General features: G+C 37.9%; 2 protein-coding genes across 2 annotated transcripts; both read left to right on the plus strand.

The window, feature by feature from the left end:
• Window positions 1-51: 51 nt before the first annotated feature.
• LOC139744242 (tRNA-dihydrouridine(20a/20b) synthase [NAD(P)+]-like) lies at window positions 52-13,188 on the plus strand. Its single transcript, XM_071654686.1, has 9 exons — window positions 52-155; window positions 4,218-4,244; window positions 5,012-5,106; window positions 5,702-5,777; window positions 6,674-6,715; window positions 7,193-7,333; window positions 8,263-8,471; window positions 9,139-9,224; window positions 12,910-13,188. Exons 1-9 carry the CDS (start codon window positions 52-54, stop codon window positions 13,186-13,188), a joined length of 1,059 nt encoding a protein of 352 aa, XP_071510787.1.
• A 6,742-nt stretch (window positions 13,189-19,930) lies between these two features.
• Window positions 19,931-24,983, plus strand: LOC139744249 (uncharacterized). Its single transcript, XM_071654693.1, has 4 exons — window positions 19,931-20,038; window positions 22,093-22,508; window positions 23,424-23,613; window positions 24,873-24,983. Exons 2-4 carry the CDS (start codon window positions 22,099-22,101, stop codon window positions 24,981-24,983), a joined length of 711 nt encoding a protein of 236 aa, XP_071510794.1. The 5' UTR covers window positions 19,931-20,038; window positions 22,093-22,098.
• The last annotated feature ends 1,463 nt before the right edge of the window (window positions 24,984-26,446 follow it).

Genomic DNA, 26,446 nt, shown 5'->3' on the forward strand with positions numbered 1-26,446 from the left:
GCAGAGAATGAGCACAATGACGCTGTCAAATGGACAGATTACGAACCTCAAATGAATTCTGAAGGTAATCCATTGTCACCAATGGATCTGTTTCGAGAGATGTCTTTGCTCGGAAAGCCTGTCAAAATGTGTGCTCCCATGGTCAGATATTCAAAGTGAGTAAAGTTAAATTTAGGGCAATTGTGCACTTTACGGCCCTATATTATCGGTGCGAGATTTTACCCTAATCGAGCAGTGCGGGCCAATTCGAGTACCCATCAGGCACAGCGGGTCGACAGCGGGTCTTCCGGCACTGTACTGTGTTCATGTGTGTGAGATTTCGCGTTGGGATATGCATGCAGTGTGTGTGAATGTGTCAACGTGCGTGTGCGTGATAAAAGCTCTTACGGTACACCACATTGTTGCTCTTACGCCCTTCCCCGTGCGGCGCGGCGTGATCGAGTGCGAGCAGACCCTAAACAATCACGATGCTGTGCACTGGCACACAACGGAACACGAGTGGTAAACTTCCGTGCTTCAATCATGATTTTAAATGAATGAATTTTGTGTTATATCTTAAGCAGGAAATCGCTAATTAACCTGTTGCAGAGAACATATGTACACTCGTGGCCTTGGTGAAATTATTCTGCGGAATGATAATAAAAAAATCAAAATCTAACCCCGATTCGTCAGTCTGTTAGTATTAATTTCGTCTACACAGTTACCGTTTAACGAGCCTGACCAGACGCTGTGCTAAGTGTGTATAGCAACCGATTTACGGGCACACACAAGCCTCGCCCGTGTGGGTGGTTTGTGCGATTTGTGATAGGGTCGGATCGGAATGCGAGGGATCGGGATGGATGAAGAGGCATGAAAATATTCACGTAACTGTTGTGGTGAGCTGGCGGGAGCTAGGATGTTCAAAAATGGAATCTATTATATCACAGACTACTGCCAACTTTCTCACACTTTGCGCCACGATCATGGCAATTTTCTGCGATGCCATATGTAATAATGTATAGCACGATAATCCTGCTCTCAGCTGCAGCAGAGCAAAGGGTACTCCTGAGTTTAGGGGCACAAGACAATTGTGACCCTATAACGACATCATTTGATCATATAAATTGTTTAACGGTATTCTTACATGTTTCAGCTTCTGAGTGCCATTATTACAGATCGAATGCAGCGTTCAAAATTGAATTTACAACCACAAATATTGCCAGATGCACTAGAAAATAGCGATGTACCGAGACTCGTTCGTCGATCGCTGAGCATCATCGGCGCGCGCACGCATTCGCCTGGTATACAAAATGTACTTGCACTCCCTACTGAAGTGAGCGCACAATCCGCCGACATCGCCTATGTATGGTGGCTTTAAGCGGCCAAGAACCACAGGAAAATGGCGGCTGTTTTGATCATGGCCGATCGTAATGGTAATTGTGAAGAATTTTCACCACACTTCCAGGGTTTGTTCTCAACGAAGTAAGAAAAAATATCACTTTGGGGACAAAGGTCGATGGGATCCTAAAATGATTAGGGCCTAACCCTATTAAGCCCAAGCTATTTTGAACCCTCGCAGGCCCAAGGGGGGGGGGGGGGGGCACATTGTGCCCCCCAGTATATAACTTTTTTATTATTTGATGTATCATCGTCACATTTGGCACGTGGGTAGAGTAACTCATACTCTACATGACCGTACATTTGAATTTTCACAAGGTCACCCATGGAGGGCGCTATTTACCAAAATATAAAGAAATACATAGGAAATACGCTAAAAACATGATTTTTCTGTATAATTTCTTCATCCCCATTATATATGTCATATATAGGGCCGTAAAGTGCACAATTGCCAAATTTAGTTGTATCGGTTAGTCTATTTAGTATTTACACCTAGATCCTATTGCTTTTTAAACCTTTTAAACGGGGGGGGGGGGGAGGGGGGCGGGGGGTTTTCAGTCAGTACAGTACTCAGTAGACATGTCTGTCCAGAGTAACTACTGGACCACAGCCATCAAACCACGGCACCACACACTAGAAATCTTACATGGTGCTTAGTAAGTGGACTCTCTCTAGCTAGCTATGATGTAGCTTGAGTCGTTGAGAGTATTGTTGCTACTGATTCACAGTTAAAACTAAAACTAAAGGGCATACTCGTGAAATAGGCCCCACCACTGCGTGTCCGTACAAATACTACGGCGGCTCGCCTGTTTATACTCGTGAATTCAGCCCCACCGTGTGGCGTTCATCGGTAGATAAGCACGGCGGTGGGGCTTTCTTCCACAGTATAATACTCGTGAATGCGGCCCCACCAAACGGCGTTTACGCGAGATGCATACGGCGGTGGGGCCGATTTCCACAGCATAGCATCTTTCGTCCTCCCTTTCTCCCGTTTTTTTCTTTGGTCTTCTACTTTTTGTTCTCGGAAGGACTCCCTAATGTCCCTTGACTAATTTAATGGCCAATTTAACCATAAATACAACCCTACCTAACCCTAAACCCTAACCCTAACCTAACCTTGCTTGCTAACGCACGGGTGCACGCGCACTGCGGTGGGGCCTATTTCACGATTTTGCCCACTAAAGTCTACTGTATCAATTAACATGTCGTATGTGCACAAGAAATGCTGGCGCATGGCGTCTGGTCGGGCTAGTATACAAATATTGACTGCTCATGAGGATAATTTCCACCACCATCCGAATACAGAGCAGTTAATAAAAATTTGTTTTATATACCTCATCGTTTAAGACTTAATCAAGATCTAGGGCTAGGCAAATACGAAGTAAATTCTAACTGTTACGCCTAAACGTTAGCCCTAAAATCAGGCCACAGCCTGCGCTTGCTTGCATGGTTTTCGTGCATTTTGTACACTGCCCAGTACGCACGGTACATTGTACTCACTCACACGGCCTTCGGCGAGCTCCTGCATAAAATCTTGGCAGAAGATTACAGTATACATCCAGTTTCCCGTCGCTCGTGTTTTAATTCGATATTTCCGACATGCTGAGATTTGTCTCTGCTTCGGGATCCTAAGAAATTCTAATTGCAAAATGTACGATCTTTGATCCAGCTCACTTCAAATCACGGAGGAGCGCTCAATCACCATGCCACATTGAAACATGCCTGCTGTGCGCTAGTGCGATGATTTTGCATGTGTTTATACGATGCGCGTAGTGAATGTCCTTGGGTGGAGGGGTTGCGGACACCGCACGTGAAGTCTAGTGTACTTGTTATGTGTACAAAAGTCGCGGAGGGTTTACGAATTCTATCACGAGGGTTTTGCCTTTCTATCACGAGGGGTTTGCCTTTCTATCACGAGGGTTTTGCCTTTCTATCACTTACATGAAAACCCTAAGGCAAGATAGACGGGACTACACCTTGTCACGTGATATACTTTTGACCAATCAGTGATACGAATCTCACTTATGAGGTATATAATAATGCATATAGAAGCTATGCATGTTAATAGAAATGTGTATGGCTCTGCATTAATGTTATTTTTCTATTGATAATAACATTAACAAATATGTACTGTACTTTGTGCAAAACCCAAAAGACATTCTGATGTACTTTTCTATAGTATTTGCCAATTCTACTTAGATCTATTTCTCAATCAGAATTCAGAATTTTGTGTTTAAACATTTCAAAATGAATTATTGAATATGCCTAAACTCAGCTAAAACCTTGCCTAATCTACGGCATAATGCAATGCTACTATGTACTAGATAAATTACCACCCAATTGTGCCTACGTTAGAGAAACAATCCAGTCAAGTTTGAAACCTACAAAACGTACATTTTGTACATTGTGCACTATTCAGCTATTACTCATGTCAATGGCAGTGCTATAGTTTTTCAAACTATTCAGGATCAGAAGTGGGAAATGTTTTTTGTAACACCTAGATTCTAGTAGTTTCAAGTACACATCATTAGAAGTTACCTACATAGTACATGAACTGCTTGGTATATACATGTAGTTAATAGCCAAATTAAAGAAGAGCCCTCCAAAATCTATATAAATGAATAGATCGCAATTACATTGTAATTATACATTCCCATATTCATCAATAGCATTTAATTCTACTTATCACGTTCATTATGCTTTTTTAAACTTTTTTTTTTAAATTAAGCATTGGCATGTACTACAGTTGTAGTAACCTATATTGTGATTCTATGCCATTTCAACTTTTTTTCTCTTTCTGTCATTCTCCCTACCCATTGGGTTTTATGCTTCTGCCACAGGCTGGCTTTCAGGACACTTGTAAAGAGGTATGATTTTACTGCAATTTCAGCCATCCAATACTGGTTTGAAACGATTATAGTGCAACATGTATACAGTACATATGTGCATAGACTATGTTGGACATGATTTTTTTTTTTTTTTTTTTTGCATGTGTGTGTGTACATGTTTTGCATATGATATAAAATGAACCAAATTACAAAATGTATGAGCTGTAATACACTTTATAGATGTATGTAGTAGTATTCTTTTACACCTTACAAGTTTTTCTTTCAAGGGATGAGATCAATGGGAACATTTCTTTAGCATTGGTGGATAAGATGTATGATTGTAGTCAAACTTGGCACTTATCATTGATATTCATGATTGTTTAGTCAATATGTTGTAGGGTGTCAACTTGTCATCTTAGCCCACATGTAATCCCAATATTTGTTCTTCAGGACTCAGAGCTCCTAGAAGCAAGTTTATTCGACAAAAGTGCCTTGATGAATTCAAAAATAAAACTTGTTCATCTAGATGACATCATGGCAATATTTGGTTTCAGGGGGCAGATGCAACATTATTACTTTAAATGCATGCAATCAAGAAATACACTTGTATTTTCTAAGTGAGTGCAATGCAAGTATGTTATAAGATTCATGACTGGTGTTAGCTTTACATGCTGTTGACAAGTACAGGTATATCTCATCTGCACAGTGACAGGCACTGACCCATAATCTTTGGCCAGGAGTCCACACTGTACTTAATGTCTTCACTGGTTTTAATGATGATCAATTTACTCTCTTTTATTTGCCAGTTATGGATGTGATCTGACTTTCACGCCTATGATAGTATCCAACTCATTTGTCAACTCAGTTAAAGCCAGAGATAGTGAGTTCACAACCAATCAAAGTGAGTAGTAGAGTAGTGAATGTCTGCATTTTGTAATACTAGTACATCTGGTAGTCAACTGCTTTTCATCTGTTTCTCCAATAAACTAGAGGAGTGTTTACTGAGCTTAACATTTTGAATCATCTGTTTATTGGAATAAAAAGTGAGAATATTCACTTAAACTACATATTGACAACGGAGCGCCAAGTCTCCCTGATTCTGCAGGAGTCTTCTGCCTGAAAATGTCGAAATCTGTTCATGTCTGAATAAGAGGATGTTAAAATCTCCCTGATTGGGGTATTATTTTCGCCTATTGAAATGCACATACCACACGGATATCTCCAGATTGCTTAATGGAATCTCCCTGATTTGAATGTGGGAATGTTGGCAGACTTGTACAAGATTAGGGGAGTCCATAGAGGGGCATTTATCCTCTTCTCCATCTTACTGTCTTCATACCTAGAATTACTGTATCAAGGTGTACCAAATGTTTGTTTTGGCCGTTTGTTTTTTTTTTTTTTCAGCATATATCAGAGTGTGGGTTTTTTGTCATGTTTGACAAATTAAAGTCTAAACATTGATCTCCTTTTAAACTTATCTACTATGATTCAAACAGGAGACAGGCCATTGATTGTCCAGTTTGCAGCCAGCAATGCCAAGGATCTGGCCGATGCAGCAGAAATAATTGCGCCGTAAGTTTACAGAGACTCGGCTACTCTTTCTTATGAATTATCTCACTACATGAGACTACGTAAAGCTGAAATCATTTGACGGGTTCGATATCAGTCAAAGATTAGCTGTTTTGTTGTAATTTGTCAAGTTTACAGGGCCAGTTAAAATAATTATATGCTTATCACTTATTATCAGAATGATTGATGATTGAAAAGTGTAAAAACAAGGTTTGATTATCAGTTGTACACTAGCTTAAGGCAAATTGGCACTTGTTTACTAGAGAATGTAGACTTTTGGTGTATATTGAATGTAATTTGGTATCATACTGTGTTGATACATGCATTTATAAAATAAACCTTTAATGATAATTTTAGTAATTTATTCTATTACATTGTTGGTATCTGAAGAATGGATCTCTGCTAGTGATTTGCTCATTTTACAAACCTCTAAACCTCTAAAAACAATTGTGTAAAATAAATATATTACAAGTAACACTAGTAATTAAATGCATTCAATAGAAACAGAAGAGAAATGCAAATTTTATTGAGAGAATATCGTCTGTTGAGAATGAGAAGGGCGTTAAGTGGTGTTGAACACTATGGGTTTTGTGGCAACTTAACACCCTTATCATTCTCAACCGATGATATGTGAAGGCTCGTGAACTAGGCATTTATGGGGCATTAATGTGACTAAAAGGTTCAAGTATATTTTTTTTCCTTGAAAGAGATTTTAGGAGAATTCAACAAGTAATTTTCATTTCTCACCAAAGTGATGTAATACACTGTAAGCTAAAACACAATGAAGGTCACAATGGAGGTGACAAGTGCTCTTCATTTCATGGCGATTAGATTAGTGCCATGCCATACAAACTTTATACAATTTATCACCTAATAAGTCAAATATTTCTACATTACAGGTATGCTGATGGAGTAGATCTCAACTGTGGCTGCCCACAAAGGTTAGTGCATTCAAATATCTTAGGAGTGTTGATATCCATTCTCACTGATTAATACTAAAGACTTAAGTTGTAATATTTGAGTAAAGCAATGAAAAGTTATGTAATGTGGATCAAGCACAGCAAGCAAGTTTTTAACATTAATTACAATTTTGTTTTAAATACTTTAAGTGGAAATACAATATGTATCAGTGTCAAGAATCATATTGAATACAGTGCCTGGACATGACATGCTGCCAATTAATAACATGGAATTATACAAGTACAGATGTACTATAGAATGGACCTAATACTGATTATCATCAGTCAAAACCTTGCTTGAGATTTAAGGCCTTCCTCTTTACAGATTATGATCCATAACTATCAATGAATATTACCATGGAAGACTTGCAAGACCCATGTTCGACTAGCCAAGTATAGTGAGGACTACTTTAAAAATTCAAGCGTGTCCCTTGACAATTTTTCCCCCACATGTTGTAGGTGGGCAATGGCTGAGGGATATGGAGCCAAGCTGATTAAGAAAGCAGACCTTGTGAAGGACATGGTGAGGCAAACGATCAATAGGGTGACCAAGTCAGACTTCACCACATCAATCAAGATTAGAATTCACCGTGATATCAGGTTAGAACGCATGGCATGATTTACTGACATTGCTGTGGATTTAATATCTGCATTAGCAAATTACATACAACAGTATCATGGTAACATATGTTTACTGAGAATCACTGCAGAGTTGAGAAATTTGATGTTAAACTTGTTTTGACCTTTAAACTAAAATGTTTGTGTAAGAAATGCCAAATGCTATGTTGTCATTTGAATGTTTCTTTGTTTTTTCATCATTTTTTGAGGGACATCACTATTTCTTTCTTCTTTCTTTTTGAAATCTTTGCATCATGGATGTTGCTTGACCACAAACCAGGTGACAAGTAGAAAAATACATCACACATAATTCACCAGAACAGGGATATAAGGATACTAGGATATAACATATCTGGCTAATTGATTAGTGAAACATTTCCTTCTTCTGGTGAATTACGTGGCTAATTGATTAGCCAGAAATTTACTTGTTCTGGTGAATTACGTGTGATGTGTTATTCTACTTGTCATTGATTTGTGGTTAAGCAGCATCTGTGATACAAAACATGGAGCAGATATGTTATCAGTAGCATTTTCTTTACCACATCATTTAGCCATACATTTCATATTTTGACTGTATATTATGCAGTGGTCTTAAAGCATGATCTCTTCCACATACCTTAAACAGAGCTACTGTCAACTTAAGCATGCCATTCATGAATAACTGTCTCTTCACCATGGCAATGGTAAAACGATCTGATTGTATGAATTCAGCTGAATACTTTAGTTTATTATATCAGCTAATGAACAGCCAAGAGCGTATGAAATATCTATTTATTTTGCACACAGTCTAGTTAAAACCAATTTTCTACTGCTTGTGAGGCCTTTTAAATGTGGAATGCAAACTCAGATTAAAAAAGAAACAAAACAATACAAAAAAAAATCTGCACTGAATTTTATCACTTGATGGACAGAGACACAGTTGAGCTTTGCAGGAGAGCTGAACACACAGGAGTGTCTTGGATCACTGTGCATGGTCGTACAACGGAGCAGAGAGGAGAACCGGCAGATCACAATGCTATTCGCATCATCAAGGAAAGCGTTGGAGTTCCAGTCATTGCAAATGGTGACATCAAGACCATGGATGATGTAAACAGGGTTGCTAGGGACACAGGAGTCGATGGTATGATTTGTCCAACGTTTTTCTTTGGCAAAGATTTGCAGTAACTAGATTTATTAAAAAAACAAACAAAGAAGTAGCTGCTCTAGTATTTCCCCATTTTATTGAGTCAGTCAAGTTTTTATTGCCATCTTTGTGTGTACTTCCATGAAGATGTTTGTTTGTTTGTTCATTTTCCATCTGAGAAGATGGCTGGATAGCCCGTATTCAGCTATATCAGCTGGTCTTCAGTCCAGTTGGAAGTGAGGCAGGATCACTTCACCGGGTGAAACACCCTACTCTTTGCGATGAATGAATGAAAGGGGATCTTTTACATGTGTGAGTTGTGACTCTCTCACACATGGGACCTCCATTTTATGTCCTATCCGAGGGAGAGAGTGTTTTGCCTCTTGCTAGAGGGGAAAGTATGATTACATACAACATTGCTCAGTGAGACTCGGGTATCGAACCTGGGCTGCTTGGGTCAAAGGCAGATGCTCTACCGATGTTTACATTCTAGTCTGTGTAACATGTTCGTCATTTTAGTTAACTCATTCATGCAGCTCCTGATTTTAATTACATATTGATGTGAAGAACTTGATACAACATTTGGCCTACACTAAAGGAGACTCTGCATCACAGTTGACATCTGTTACTTTTCCATAATCATATTGTTTGGTGTTTACCACAGGAGTAATGGCAGCAAGAGGCATGATGCGCAACCCAGCTATGTATGCAGGCTACACCGAGACTCCTTATCAATGTATCCAGGATTGGGTAGGTACAACATTTTTGCCAAGATTAAAGGTCCAGTTTACCTTTGGGAGCAGTGACTTTAAAAATGTTCAAGATATCACATTTAATGCATATGTGTAAGTCTGTCGTACCACAAAACATCCTACCATAAAAAACTTTTGCGATAAAGCCTAAAATATATGGAGATATCAGTATTTTTCTAAATAATCCATAACTGTAGACGGTTTAGTCTGGAAGCATTCTTATTATAACTATTGTTCACATTTTGTGTATTTAACAATACTTAACATCGATAATACGGATTCAAATTTTTACAGTGGTTGTTTCTATCCCTAACTCACATTTTAGAACTATCTTATAGCACTAATTCTGGGTTTTTGTTTCTCCTGCAAATGGTAAATTATGCCTTTAAGCCTGAAATGCCCTTGGAATTAATTCATTATCTTTTATGATGATTACAACAACAAATTCATGTTGCTGATTGTAATTAAGAAGAAAATACACATACATGAAATATTATTTAGTAGTATTTTTATGATAATTAATGATAATAATAAACATTCTAATAATGATATAAAAGTAATAATGATAATGATGATGATAATGATGTTTACTGTTATTATTATCATAATTTTTAAAGATGATGATAATAATAAGTAGTACATTATGTATTACCAACCTTGATGATAATGATACAAATAATGATTAATATTATCATTATAAATTTAATTATTATTAAATGCCACTACCACTATGCATACTACGCTTTTTGTCCCCGCCGAACGAGTTCGAGCAGGGGACTATGAAACGGGCTCCGTACGTGTGTGTGTCCGTCCGTCCGTCCGTCCGTCCGTCCGTCCGTGTGTCCGTGTGTGCGTCCGTGTGTGATCAAAATCTTCAATTTGCTACTTCTCTGTCATTTATGAGCCAATTTTGATTCTGTTTGCTTTATATGATAGCACTACATGGGAGCTTTAAAACTTCTACACAGAATTTCAGTCGTGACCTTTGACCTTGACCTTTGACCTATATTGTACATTTTGCTACAAAATGCTACTCCTTCGCCATTTCTAACCTGATTTCGATTCCGTTTGCTTTATATGATGGCACTAGGTGAGGGCTTCAAAACTTCTACACAGAATTTTGACCTTTGACTTCTTTGACCTTTGACCTTGATTTTTGACCTATATTGTACATTTTGCTACAAAATGCTACTCCTTCGCCATTTCTAACCCGATTTCGATTCCGTTTGCTTTATGTGATGGCACTAGGTGAGGGCTTCAAAACTTCTACACAGAGTTTTGACCTTTGCCTTCTTTGACCTTTGACCTTGATTTTTGACCTATATTGTACATTTTGCTACAAAATGCTACTCCTTCGCCATTTCTAACCCGATTTCGATTCCGTTTGCTTTATGTGATGGCACTAGGTGAGGGCTTCAAAACTTCTACACAGAATTTTGACCTTTGCCTTCTTTGACCTTTGACCTTGATTTTTGACCTATATTGTACATTTTGCTACAAAATGCTACTCCTTCGCCATTTCTAACCCGATTTCGATTCCGTTTGCTTTATGTGATGGCACTAGGTGAGGGCTTCAAAACTTCTACACAGAATTTTGACCTTTGCCTTCTTTGACCTTTGACCTTGATTTTTGACCTATATTATACATTTTGCTACAAAATGCTACTCCTTCGCCATTTCTAACCCGATTTCGATTCCGTTTGCTTTATGTGATGGCACTAGGTGAGGGCTTCAAAACTTCTACACAGAATTTTGACCTTTGCCTTATTTGACCTTTGACCTTGATTTGTGACCTGTATTGTACATTGGCTACAAAATGCTACTCCTTCGCCATTTCTAACCCGATTTCGATTCCGTTTGCTTTATGTGATGGCACTAGGTGAGGGCTTCAAAACTTTACACAGAATATTGACCTTTGCCTTCTTTGACCTTTGACCTTGATTTTTGACCTGTATTGTACATTGGCTATAAAATGCTACTCCTTCGCCATTTCTAACCCGATTTCGATTCCGTTTGCTTTATGTGATGGCACTAGGTGAGGGCTTCAAAACTTCTACACAGAATTTTGACCTTTGACTTCTTTGACCTTTGACCTTGATTTTTTACCTATATTGCACATTTTGCTACAAAATGCTACTTCCGGCGGGGACATATATTACGCACCACGTAATTTCTACTTTTCCTTGTTATTGTTGTTGCGTGTTCCAAAGAAATTTCCCATGTAAAGCAGATCAATCAGCAATCAATTAATTCAGTCAATTTATACATAGTTGTCCCCGCCGAACGAGTTCGAGCAGGGGACTATGAAACGGGCTCCGTACGTGTGTCCGTCCGTGTGTCCGTCTGTCTGTCCGTCTGTCTGTCCGTCTGTCTGTGCGTCCGTGTGTGATCAAAATCTTCAAAATGCTACTCCTTCGCCATTTCTAACCCGATTTTGATTCTGTTTGCTTTGTATGATAGCACTACATGGGAGCTTTGAAACTTCTATACAGAATTTCAGTTGTGACCTTTGACCTTGACCTTTGACCTATATTGTACATTTTGCTTCAAAATGCTACTCCTTCGCCATTTCTAACCCGATTTTGATTCCGTTTGCTTTATATGATGGCACTAGGTGAGGGCTTCAAAACTTCTACACAGAATTTTGACCTTTGACTTCTTTGACCTTTGACCTTGATTTTTGACCTATATTGTACATTGCCTACAAAATGCTACTCCTTCGCCATTTCTAACCCGATTTTGATTCCGTTTGCTTTATGTGATGGCACTAGGTGAGGGCTTCAAAACTTCTACACAGAATTTTGACCTTTGACTTCTTTGACCTTTAACCTTGATTTTTGACTTATATTGTACATTTTGCTACAAAATGCCACTCCTTCGCCGTTTGTAACCCGATTTCAATTCCGTTTGCTTTAAGTGATGGCACTAGGTGAGGGCTTCAAAACTTCTACACAGAATTTTGACCTTGGACTTCTGTGACCTCTGACCTTGATTTTTGACCTGTATTGTACATTTTGCTACCAAATGCTACTCCTTCGCCATTTCTAACCCGATTTCGATTCCGTTTGCTTTATGTGATGGCACTAGGTGAGGGCTTCAAAACTTCTACACAGAATTTTGACCTTTGACTCCTTTGACCTTTGACCTTGATTTTTGACCTATATTGTACATTGGCTACAAAATGCTACTCCTTCGCCATTTCTAACCCGATTTCGATTCCGTTTGCTTTATGTGATGGCACTAGGTGAGGGCTTCATAACTTCTACATAGAATTTTGACCTTTGACTTCTTTGACCTTTGACCTTGATCTTTTTACCTATATTGTACATTTTGCTACTAAATGCTACTTCGGCGGGGACATATATTACGCACTGCGTAATTTCTACTTTTCCTTGTTTTCCATTACCCTGGGCTGCACACTAACCCATTTTTTCTATTGCTCCAACCTGTATGTCTGACCAGTAAGTACCCAGTTTTTCCGTGTTTTACTGGTCCATTCTTGAAAAAGTTTTTGGTCCAACACTAAATTTACTGGTCCAGTGCCAGTGTGCAGCATTGCATTACCATAATATTTCAGCTGTAGATTGAATGATTCAGCAGATCACAGAATGTATAATTTTGGGTAACTATGGATGAAACTGTATACAGTGTCTTCATCAGTCATTTTGTCTCTTCCTTCCTAGGTTGATATATCCATGGGTCTAGGGACTCATTTTACCTACTTCCACCATCATCTGATTCAGATGCTCGGAGACATGTACCTCCCAGGATCAGAGAAAGTTAATTTCAACACTCTCACTAGCACCAGCGCTGTTCTGGACTACCTTCGGCTAAACTTTGGCATACAGTGGAATCCACAGACAAACTTTTTCTCACGGAATGCCAATAGACTTGGACAACATGAGTTTATCAGAACTAATAGTTTTGAGAGAATGCTGGATGACTGTTCACAAGACAGATGACCAAAATTCACCATTAGAGGCGGATAAACCTCAAGTTTTGTGTTTAGTCAGGGGAACAATACAGCTGCCAAAAGAGCTGTCGGCTTTTATTGTTTATGTTTGTCTGTGTTTGTGTGTATTTGTTCTTGAACACTGACAATCATTTGTTATTTGTTTGCCAATGCAGTATTCGCACTTGGTTGTATCGAGCCATTCAGCAAAGAAATCAAGTTCCTTAACCCGTTGAGGACAAGTCCCTAGTATACTCGGGCAAGCGTCTATGGGAAATGCGTGTTGTAGCAAAATCAAACCAACCTCAGTGGGTTAAAGTGCTCTTTGCAGAGTAAGCATGTATTACCAAACTCACATTGTGTATTCAGGGCCTTCTTTCTTTGAATATCCTCAGAATGATAGTAGAATTAACAATCTTAATTTTTGATAATCAGATCTCATAGATAAGACTCACTTTGTTTGCTTAATCATTTGTATACTTTTGCTCAAAATGTAACAATCTTTTCCCTACACAAGAAAATGCTGTGATACAATTTCCTGAACAGCTGATGTGTTGAAGCTTTTTTTTTTTTAAATGATGATTTGAGATATATATGTATATATATATATACATTGTACTGTAAAACACGATATATTTGCAGCATGACAATTTCGCGAATTGGAGCTGACGGGCTTTCTTGCAGCTTAAAACTTTCGCAAATTGCCAATGGCATCCCATGCATATTGTGTAGGCAAGAACTTTTGCGCGCATTTTAATTTCATGAATTTTGGCACTCGTGAAATTTGTGAAATTAAAATGCACACGAACATTCCTCGTTTCACAGTATATGTATATTTTAATTCTTAATATCTTTTATATAATTTGGTCAAAGAGCCAGTGACATAGACTGTGGACTGAAGTGTGTGCAATATTTTCATGTAGATTTAACTCACTTCATGCAATCAAAGGTTATATGCCGTTCTGTTTAGAAACTGGAGGGAAGTGAGCACAATAAATTCTTAGGACATGCCGTAGGTCAAGTTTGAGTTAGATTTTAAAGTGAGGCAGTCCTCACGAATTTTTAAAAAAAATATGTTGTTGTTGGTACCTCAAATGAACTACTTTCACCAAAAACAAACTTTCAAATCACCAGATAAGCTCGTAATTTTTTGTTGAAAAAGTGTGAATCTGCATGGTGAATATGCTATTGAGCAAGTCTTGGCGGAGAGTCCGACGTCACCGAGGCACAACTCTTCCCAGCCGTGTTCTGCTCGTTATGCGTACGCTAATTGTTATGGTAATCTTCGGTCTGAACGCCAAACTCAGCTCGACGGAGTACTGTATACACAAAGAGATTTTCCCCAGTAACTGGTGGGGAGGAGAAAAATCTCTTTGTGTGTACATAAGTATGGTAAGAATTCGCGCGAGAGAGTGGTTTGTACGCAAAATAGTAAGCAACACGGACAGAAGCTAGAAAAGGACAGTGCCTATTTGATGTCAAGTACATGGTATATTTGATTTTAAAGATATATATAGATGTATGTTTACAATATTAATTTACATGAATTATATTTAACTAAGCTTAAAACGTTTTGTTCAAAATAATAAAATCACATATTTTCACATTTTATGATAAAATTACAACTGATCATTTGAACACTTGAATTGGTTTTTAGAGGCACGCCTGTCAACTTGAGAGTAGGGCATCAACGACGTAGGATCTTTCTACAGGCTCTTACATGATCGCTTGCAGGAATTATTTGTCAAAAATCGCATACGGAGACAGTTTTTAATTTCCACCCGTATAAACTGGTGAAAGGTTATATTTTTTACTATTCTTAATTATCAGTACAGTGAAAATCTCAGGACTGTCTCCCTTTAATCAATCTTTGCTTGTGGGTTTATGATGCATTTCTTCATTGTGTCATCATCTTTACAGACCACCCTCTTTTGTCATTTTGTAGCAGATATATGAAAGGAGATTATATGACTTGAACATAACAGTTTGCCTCAGGGTTATGATGATGTGTTGCATTTTTTTTTTTTTTGAACTTATGAGAGGCAATATTTGTGTATTACTTTAATTTTGTGAATATCAGTAGACTTTGAAAACACATTACATATGTAGAATAAAATCATTGCAGAATACATTCTATTTGCAGTATTGTATGGGACTTAATTCTATGAAATTACACACAATTATGATGTACAAGACAAGTGAAGTACGTTTGTTCCTGAAGCACTACAATGTATGAGAAGGGAGAACTACCAACTCTATAATTACATGTGCAAGGTGTGCTGAGAGAAACTTTGCTGGTTTGAATGTTTCTCATCATATTGATGGAATGCAATCAGAAAGACTGACAAGGAGATAGAAAACAACATTTTCTCATGGAGACAAGAAAACATTTGCTCAGTGGTATGGGATGCAATCAATCTATTTGTGATAATGTAACAGATAGCAATGCTGACTATTCTGAACATGCATATGTCATAAGTGGAAATGCCTAAAAAGCGAAGGATGTCATTCCATGCAGACCAAGTACAATACTGTATAAGCTGTTATTTTCGTGAGGGTTTAATTTTCGTGAATTTACCAGCAGGTGAAATTATCACCATATACTAAGGTAGTACAGTTGTAGTGCACTTATATGTGTGAAGACCTCCTTGTCAATTTGCGAAAACAACATCTCACGAAAACGTCCATGTGCTAATCATTCGCCAACACATCTGTATGCGAAAATAATAGCATATACGGTAATACACTCAGCAAAACAAAAAAGTAGATGCTTTTTCCAGTACATATTTTTCATTGAAGATTTTGATAAAAATCAATTTATTATATATATCACATTAAAGGTAATTAACTGGTACGGTAATTAAAGGTAATTAATTGGTAATTGATTTGGCTATCAACCTCGTAGGTCAATATAAAGTTAAATTTACACATGAATGAATACATTCGTTTTTGTCCTCCAAGGCACAAAAGTAAAAATTGCAACAATTGATGTGTCTTTCATTTGCAAATAATCTTCAAGATAACAATAACAAAAGACCAGTTTCACACAATGAGAGACATGAATGAAATAAAAATAAATAGGTTTTTGTTCTCTTTGTTTCTTTCTGACCTCAAACAAAATCAAGTTCTTAAACTTAAGGAGGAAAAATTCATGTGACATAGATAGTAAGGGCACAAAGATGATTAAATGAACGGAATATCTTTATTTCATTCTTTTAATTTAGCAATCTAAGAATTCTTGAGACAAATTCAAGAGCCAAATATTATTTTCAATTTTCCTAACTTGAGAAATCCAAATTCCTACCATTTTTGTTTACATTTCTTCTTCACTCATTTCATTTGAATTTGGAATTGCAACTAATAGAAGATTCCTCATATTCCTCCATTATCTTTAAGCCTTTATCAATCATTTTGGCTTCAAAGATATTCAAATTCATGAATTTCTTCCGTCGAGATGTTTTCATTGCAACTGATTGACAAATTGCCCTACATCGACGTAAATAAGCACTGAATTGATCAGTGTTTTGGTAGTAGCCATGATAAAAAATCATGGGCGTACATACTCGAGCAGGATTCGAACCTACGACCCCCTGATCACCGAACAGGCGTCATCTTCACTAGACCACCGAGCTTTCGCCTGAAAGCAAGTGTTGGTTCTAATCCTTATAGCATGCAGCAGGTACTGCTTTGTTATTCAAATTCATGAATTTCTTCCGTGGAGATGTTTTCATTGCAACTGATTGACAAATTGCCCTACATTGACGTAAATCAACGGTGATTTCTTTTGAACATGTGAAGAACAACGTCATGAGGATATAATTTGTGGAATATCTGTTCATAAAACTGCCTAGATTGCATTACAAACAATCAGTCAATTTCAAGATTTTACTCTTATGAAAAAAATGAAATCATTTGTATGAAATAAATATTCGACGTTATTGACGATTCTGGTATCGCACGTTTTTGAAGAAGGAAAACGAATCGAGCAAAAATTTGGACGAGTTATCCCATACTAAAATTCCATAGTTGAGGTATGGGGACATCATTGTTGTTAAATGTATGGGGTAATCATTGTTGATAAAGAAATGGATGCTGGTGATAACAGCTCGAATATGGAAGAAGTGCACTTCTCAAAGTTTTAATTCTCGAAGTTTGACGACCCAGTGTTTGACAGATAACTTTTTAGTAACCCCCAGTGATAGGCTTTCAATCTTTCAGATTTCCCGCTACTGCCAGAGGGAGACATTTTGAATTGACTCCTGCGTAAAGTCACCGGCATGTTCAACTTACTGATAGGCCTACTGCTAGAGTTACTCATCCCATTACAGGTATGTATTTTGCTGAGGCCGAGAAAGAATTGAAAAGTGGAGAAAAGAAGAGAGAGAGAGAGAGAGAGAGAGAGAGAAGGAGAACATTTTGCTCTGAAAAGGTGACAGTAACTAACATAATATGTCAGATCCACAGAAGAAAACATTAATGGAGACTACTTAGCCGATATGTTATCAATTCACCAAGCGTCATCTATAAGACAAGAACCTGCCCAAAAATTTGTGTTGTAAGTAAATGGGGCGCCTTTACAATATTAAAGGGGGGGGTCAAGCGCCCTCTCCATTTTTTATTTTTATTCCTTTTGCCAACCAAAAAATTAATAAATAAATAAACTGTAATAATAACAATAAATGGATTAAAAAAAGAATACTGTTGTAGGGTTTAGCTTGGCTTAATTCCTTAACATATACATTTACGGGTTCAATGAATGCCTAGAAAATAAGTGAAATGCGCAATGAAAGTTTGAGAGGGAGAGAGAGAGAGAGACAGAGGGAGAAAAAAAAAACTTGACACGCTCCTCTGCAGAGTTTTTGATAATGCTATGTGCTGCCCTCTCTAGACGTTTAGGAAACATAAATGGGGGAAGGGGGGAGAGTACGAAATCAAAACTTTTCATGAAAAGCGCGCACACGCCATTCCCGTTACTGGGATAGTGAAGGATATCCTCCATGCATTCCGGAGGAGCTGTATGTCAGTTTCAAATGCTCTTTCAATGTCTTAGAAAATGAGAATAATGTATGACGATCTCCCCCACCCCTCCCTCTTCCGTCTTTAGCTTGTTCCATCACAATGGAAGTCTAAATTTCAATCGAAACAACTGATTTTCTTGCAAGAAGCTATATACAGTGGAAACTCAGTATAACGAGATCCTTTGGACCATCTATATCAGATATTTTGTTATATCAGTAGTCAATAAACAATACAAAACAAAGGAAATAAATTCTTTGGAACTGGAGAAATTAGTTTATTATATCAGGTATTTTGTTATATCAGATCTCTTTATATCGAGTTTCCACTGTATGACTTTCTTCTTTTTTTTAAAGTTGCTTTTGTAAGTCCCTTGTAGTTGTACTCTGTATTGCATGGACCAAGGAATTCTTGATGAGTTAACAACGTATCATCTGGGGCCTACCGTACAGGGAACTCGTTACCGGCAGTTTTGGGGTTTTTTCCGTTAAAACAATTATATTGAAATTTCATAGCCAAATGGTAAAGTGTAAAAAAATATATATTTACGTGATAATTTGGAACCTGAATTTCGTTATAACCATGTTCGTTATAACGAGAGTACTCTGTCAGTTTTCCTACAAACATCGATTATAACGCTCAAGTTATTGAAGCTGATACATGACGTGTTATTGTGTCTTACTTTCCCTATATTCTTACACAGAGTTACAGGCCCTAGATAGCCGACAATGACTTATCAAAATCTCTAAATCTTTTCAAAATCCCTAGGCTGACAATTTTCCTTGGCCAAGTGCAAAAAGCAACCAGGATTACTGAATTACAAACTGGACATCTTCGACCGACAGTTTTGCCCTAATAGCAAACAAACCTCGTTACACAAAGTGCAATATCTGGAAAGCCTTCGAAATAACACCTATGCCTATATACCATAGGCCTATACCATATACTATGTACTATAATATGCCTATAAACGTACTATAGCCAGGGAGGTGGGAATCTCTTCCCACCTCCCTGCTATAGCATAACAAATCTACTACAGAAACAGCTCCCCTGTTTATTTTCAAGCCTTGTTAAATTTCTGTTTTGAGAGAAAAACCTTCTTAGGCATATGGAGTTTTGTTAAGGTTCTCATTTAATAAGCATACCTTGCAGTTTCTTGAGTCTATAGATCTAGACAACAGCATGAGGGTATTTCATGTTAGGCGCTGGTACGCCCATTAAAAATTAAAAATCACAACAAAACCCATGACTCTCGGATGGTTCAGCCTGTGCATATTCGTCCCGTCGAAACTGGGGACGGGGGGGGGGGGTACCCCTAGCGCCCCTCAGTTCCCCCCCCCCCCCCTTATATCTCTAAGTTGTTCTAGGACAATGCAGTGAAATATTACCTCTGACATCCTTTGCACCGACTAAATTATTTTACAAATTATTGTAAAACAATGTAATAGTAATTGTGAAGTGGCGCACAAACCAAGCGTCAGACCAGGGAGGTGCCCCCTACCTCATCCCACCCCACCACGCCTTTCCATTATGCTGATCTTTGGTTTCTGTGCGTCAAGTGGTCGAGCGGCAAGCACAAGCTGTCCGAGATCCTAGCAACGTTGAAGTCACGTGACCGTACACACTAAACACCGGGCATATGTACGTACGTGTGTAACGTGTGTGCGTGTACTGCAGCAATTGTACTGCTGTAAACATCCCGCATAGGAATAAGGGACGATTCGATTCGGAAGAAGCTTAAAGAAGGATCTGAGAAGGAATATTAAAACTAAGCTTGAAAGGAGGAAGAAAGTGTCTGTCAGCGGTATTATCATGAAACTAACGCTCTAGACTCATTGTCTCTGGTAAGTATGATAATGTTCATTATACCTCTGTTTCGAACACTTATTTTGTTTCCAAACTTTACGATTGGTGCTCCGCCTTCAGCTACTGTCGTCCCCCTCCCGGACGATCCCTTGCCAGAACTTCGGCCGCACGCCGCACAATACTCCGTAGTGTGTTTGTTTCCAGCGTAACCCGCCTGCCGATCTGTCGAGCTGTCGGATTTTATCCCACGCTTTTTCCCACATACTTCTGAATATTTTGACGATGACACTTGAATAACAGGGCAATTATGCCAAGCTCAGTACCTAGCAATCTTGGAAGTTGAAGGTCTAAAACGGGATCTAACGAGACTAGAAACAGTAGCAGTATCGATCATGATCTTTAAGGATAACGTTATAGGGTCTAAACTTCACAAATGACTTCACAAAAATGATTGCTGAGCGTTATCTCGCTGTTAATGTTAACAGTAAACGCACAAATTGTTGGGGAACAGTATAGACTTCAGGGTAGGGTCGATTTCGATGGCATCCCGATGCTTAATTCTACTAAAATTCCAGCAACACACCCTACCACATGCTTGTACCGTTGTACAGTGTCAGTACTAGTAGGACTAGCTGAACTAGTGACTATTGCTGTCAAACTGGTTAAGTTAATGGGTTGGTTAGGTCAGGACCTAACTGCGACCAGCAGCCCCAACGTACAACGTACAGTGTTGGGGCTGCGCCGTTTTGGCATCGATATTTTAATGTTGTACCAAACGGGTGCCGTTCCGGCGCTGTATTTCCTTAATTTTTCAACAAAAACTACTGGGAATACTTACATGGGACGACTAAACCTAAATGATTCACATCGGCGACTGTTTGATGCATTTCATAGCTTATGATGCAGAAAATGCTGTCTTATAAGGCAAATATCTTCAGCTCACCGATGCTCACTAAAACTCACAATCACTTGCACATGCGCACACAATGCATTCAGTGCAGTGCATTGACAGCTGTATTACTCGCTACATGATGCATATTCACCGTGCGATGATGCATTATTCATATCCTTTTGAGTCCGTAACGTTGACGTCATTGTTTACGCATGCATAGATGCGTACTGATGGATATACACGTTCAAAATAGCAGCAAAGCTCTCCACTGGGGCAGACCGCCTACTCCTAAAAAATGTGGAAAATTATGCAGTTTCCAGATAAATTGGTGAGAAGGACCAAGGCAGTGGGGTAGTGTATATTTCATTTTATATTGTCACTATGTTTATGATGGACATTTAGCCATGGTTTATTTGTGAAGTTGCCGTATATGTGGCAATAGGGAGTTGTTCGTGATTCTCACTTGAACGAAACTGCGGGGTAGCCGCCAGGACCCCGCCGCAGAGCGGCGAGTCTCCGGGGCTAGTCAGGACCTAACCTGTTAGACAGAAAAATCTGTCTGTCCAGAAGAGTCTTATTTTTTTTTTTTTAATGTTATCAGCTCTCTTCGTATAGGAGGGGATTCCGTGAAGCCAGACGCAGTCTCCGCACAACATATCCCAACGACCAGATTCAGATCGATCTTTCGGTCAAGTCAAAGCCTTCCCTTTAGTTTTAAAAACAAAATGAATTTTTTTTTTTTTAATAAAAAAAAAAATATATATATATATATATATATAGGGTCCTATATATATATATATATATATATATCTATACAAGAAATGTTTATTTTGTGTTTCATACCATACTTTTTTTTTCAACACCACACTAGCCCAGCAGTCATATTAAAAGCAGTAATTGGTTTATGCTTTTTTTTATCCTGTTTATTACTTTTATTTGGTTTATTTAGAAATATATTTTTATTTCCATAGACAAGTTGAGAATAATCAGACTGGTCCAATGAGGCAATATACACTGTAAACAAAGCTTTTGATATATGCTTAACAAGTTCACTATTAGAAATGTCAGTTGTATTATAAAAGATGTGGTTTGTACAGTAGCGCTAGAAGTTTGTAGTGGATAAGTAGATTAGTGCTAAGAAGTATTCAAATAGCCACAAAGAGTTTATATTTTTATGACCCAAAACTATTTCCTCCACAGATTGTCATGCCTGATCGAGGAATAGTTAGACCGAGGATGACAACCCTTCCGCGTCTTGCCCCAGCGCAAACTTCCATCACATCTGTCCTCTACCCAACAATCAGTAATGATGAGCCCGAAAGAAAGTCGCACTCTTCCATTGGATACCGCCGGTTCTCAAACTCATGGGGTGGTTCAGCCACAGAGCATCCTGACATCAAGCAGGCTCCTCACACAGCCCTTGGTGGACGGTCATACCCACGACTTGACCCTCTGCACCCACCAAAAGTTGGCAGAACTGTGAGCTTGGAGACAACAAACCCTCATTACAAAAATGAGCTTAGAACCCTGAACATGAAAAGAGAACAGTATCACAAATTTCACAGAGCATGGATGAAACCTGTCTATGGTACAAAGATGGAACAAGAAGAGTACAGGTAAAGAAAAGTTGTTATCTTTAGATTTCTGGGACATTAATTGCTCTTTCCATGAAAGTGCTAAACCAAAGGAGGTCTCCTCCACCTCCACATTTTGTAGCTTTTACGAATGAAAGCAGTAAAAGATGCAATACTGCAGTGTGAAGATTTGAACAATAGGAAGAAAATATTTTGAACACTACCTCAGCTGTAAAGGGTTTGTCAGTATCTAAACTTTATATTCTGTGTTTACCTCAAAATCACATTGTGATATTGCATGGTTGTATTCTTCACATATTTCTAAAAGACATATTAAGCAAATCTTATTGTCTCTCATGATAAATATATTTCCAATGACAGTGGAAGATATAGTGAGGACATAAAATCTTTGATCATCCTCAAAGACAGAGTGAGATGATATTCTCTGCAAATTTAGGAAATATGATTTGTTTTGTAATTTTGTTTACCATCCAAAAGTAGAAGTATAAGCAACTACTTTTAATAGGAGATTATTTGGGTCGTTAAAGCAAAATGGCTATGCTAAACATTTCAAACTGCCTTACACATTGTGATTCATAGTGCAACAGTTGTCATTTGACGTTCACAGCTGACTATTGTGTCAAATTTCACCAGTGATTTTCATTGCACTGATATACTAGTTATGGTTAACATGCAAAATAACTTTCTCTTTTAATTTAAGTATCCTTCAGTAAGATTTTCAAAAAATGATATCAAATTCTCTTAATATTTTTGGGACCTACTGTTAAATACCAAAGCAAATGTTTGTTGACTAATTTGTGGTAATGATGAAAATGGATGAGATGATACTCTGCAAACTTTGCAGAAAGACAAGATTGTGAGCCCGAAATTATTCTCCCATTTTTCATCGGACTCAGTGATATGTGATGTATTCAAATTTCTGATATATCTTCATAGGCAACATATCAGAAGTTCATTGAAAGACCAGATGTCAGACAAGGAGTCGGTGAGAAGAAAGTTTCTTGTGGATCGAGTCAAGGAGAGTGAGACAGCGGTGGCTTATGACAAACAATGCCTTACTGCAGACAAGGATGCGTTTGTCAAGAAGGCTATCTACCTGCACAAATTTAGGGATGAGAACAAAAAGGTAAGTAATGAGAATGTTACCATCATGTCTCTACATTGTTTGTAAATTCATGTTTGCTGACTTACATTATATTGGTTTACAGTTTTAGTTAGTTTTCATGTTCTTGTTATCATTGTACTTTGTGTTCTTCTATACGTGATCCATCCCGTATGCCCCAAAGGTCCAAAATGTCTTTGAAGCAGGAACAGTGAGCTAGAAATCTGCATGTAAAATGTATACTAGATGCGTAATGTTTCCCCACATGTATTGTATCAGTGTGGTAAACAGAAATGAATCTTACACTATTCAAAAACACTTTGTCCTGTGTTCAATTCTATTTTAGTATTTGAAGAGATATACACTTATTACAGTCAACCAAAGTTAATGATTATTGTAAGGCTATGCTGCAGTTAGGACTGGCTAAATACAGTACATGTATGTCTTAATGTGCTGTCTTATAACAGTTGGGTCACTTGGTAATAAATGGACCTAAAGTAGGGTCCATGGTAATACAACTTATACTGAGTTCCTGTAACACTGCAGTAGTGTGTACATTAACTCATTACAGTTTGTAGCAAATTAAAGGAAAGATCATCATTTACCAGAGATGTCTCATTACTTGGCCATGAAACTGTTTAACAAGGTAATTAGGTTATCAGGAGTTTGTTGACATAGCTTTGATAAGGTGCTATTCCTCACAGATGCATTCCTCTAGGCATGTCAGGGTATTGTTGACATAACACTTTGACAGATTCAAACACCCAGATTTAAGAAGGCTCCCATAGAGAATTACAGAGATATCATGTACACTGTACCTGGTGTAAATGTCTTTTCAATCATTGTTGTTTTGGGTTCCTTTGCAGTCACTTTGATCCTGCATAGATATTGTTCCTTTCAAAGCATATCTTGATATTCCCCCCCCCCCCCCCCCCAATATCAGCAGTGGGCTCCATGCATTGTACATTGCTACAGAAATGTGATTTACCGGTATATCATTAGAGTTGCTAGTAAGAAGAGGCCATGATAGATTGAAGTTTGAAAATTATCTTTATTAAATTGTAATCCATGTTCCATGCCATATTTCAAGCAAATATACTGAAAATTTCCAGTGTAATGAACGAGACAAATGTTCATGGTACGTGTATATAGCATAGATCACTGAGCATTGTAAAACTTCCATACTAATACTGCACTTAGTAGGTTTACCATCTATTAATACAGACTAGTATTGTGATTCTACTTAATACTTTGCATGTATTTATTTTATTTACTATACACAGATCATGGAAAATAAAGAACAAGATGAGCGAATAAACAGAAGAAACCAGCACAAGATGGAACGTGAGCTGCTGTGCTACAATCCAATCAACTGGAGTCAATCACTACGATAGGCATCCCTCCGTTTCCTCTCTGTTTGTTATGTTACTGTACCAAATCTGTAACCCATGCCATGTTTGAAGGCCAGAACATCTGTGAGTCAAATATCAAGTTGCAATAGCATGTAGTCATGTATGTATTAGTCGTAAATGGAACTTTTTTTTTTAACTGTATGTATCTGGCTGAGGTTTTGTTTCTTTGTTTATTTCTGGTTGTTGTTGTTCATTTGATTTTGTATTTATCTGTTTGTGTCTCTGTTTACATTGCAGTAAAATCAAAGTTGAGTCAGTGTACATAGCAAGTGCCAGTGTCTGATTATTTTTCAAAGAGAGGCATGTCATGACATACCTACAGTACTTGATAGTGCTGAACTGTCAATTCTTTACTCTTTGTTAACATGTCAGGTAACTGGTCCAACTGCCACAGTGATGCAAAGTCAGCCTTTGCTCATTTCTGAAAACTGCAAAATTCTGTAGTAATAATGAACCAGGTATGAAAACAGGGAACATTCTAATGCAGTTATTCATTTCCTGAGGAATGAACCTTGGACACATATCTGGGTATTGTATCTCAGTGAATTACATTTTGCTTCCACATTCTGTCAGTTGGTTAAATTGACATGGTTTCACCAGACTGGAAAAAAAAAACAATCCCTTAAATATGAAGACAATCATGACTGGATAATTAATACATTGTATCATGGAACAGTGTAAAGTTGGCTAGTGTTCATCAAAATGAGTGAGAAAATTCACTGTGGAAATTTATTAGAGCAATGAATTACTTAACAGAACATCAACTACAGATAACTTGTATGGTTAACACTGCACATGAGTATTTTAAGAACCTCAGAGCAATGTAACCTTATATTGCTGTGGTACTTGTACAACTGTATATGAATAATCTATAATATGCTAGCTTGTTAGTATTCAGATAATCATGTAAAAATATAACCCACTCATGTGACAGTACAGAGGAAAATCATGCAAGAGAATGGGTGTTAATTTGATATGATTTTACAATATTTAATTTCTATTCACTTTGGAAGTTTGTGATATCTGCATTGAAAAAGCCAAAAAAGTATGCCAGGAGATGTGTTCTTGAACAAACAAAGCACAGTCAGGGGTGGCCAATTAAAGTTCATAGAGCTGCTGGTTATTACAACATGAATAGGATTTTCTTCATGATAAGATTGTCTGGTATGGATGTAAAATTTGTGTGTATTGCACAACAGTCCCACCGATTGCTACACTGGAGAGTTTGGCGTAGAAGGATTGATTGCCATAAAACTCTTATTACTCAGAATGCTGTGGGGGATGCATACATAACTTTTGTTAAAGCAAAGTCTCTCAATATTCCTTTCTTTTCAAGCTTGCAATGCATTGGATGTTAGCATCATTTACGGTTTTCACATGTGTTAAGAGGAGGTTTGTGCATTTGTTTAAAGTGTTTGGTGCATTTTCATTTTTATCCCTTGTTT

This window comes from Diadema antillarum, unplaced genomic scaffold (assembly GCF_040938485.1).
Source record: "Diadema antillarum isolate AM-2024a unplaced genomic scaffold, OU_Dant_1.0 seq00001148_RagTag, whole genome shotgun sequence".
NCBI classification, from domain to species: Eukaryota; Metazoa; Echinodermata; class Echinoidea; order Diadematoida; family Diadematidae; genus Diadema; species Diadema antillarum.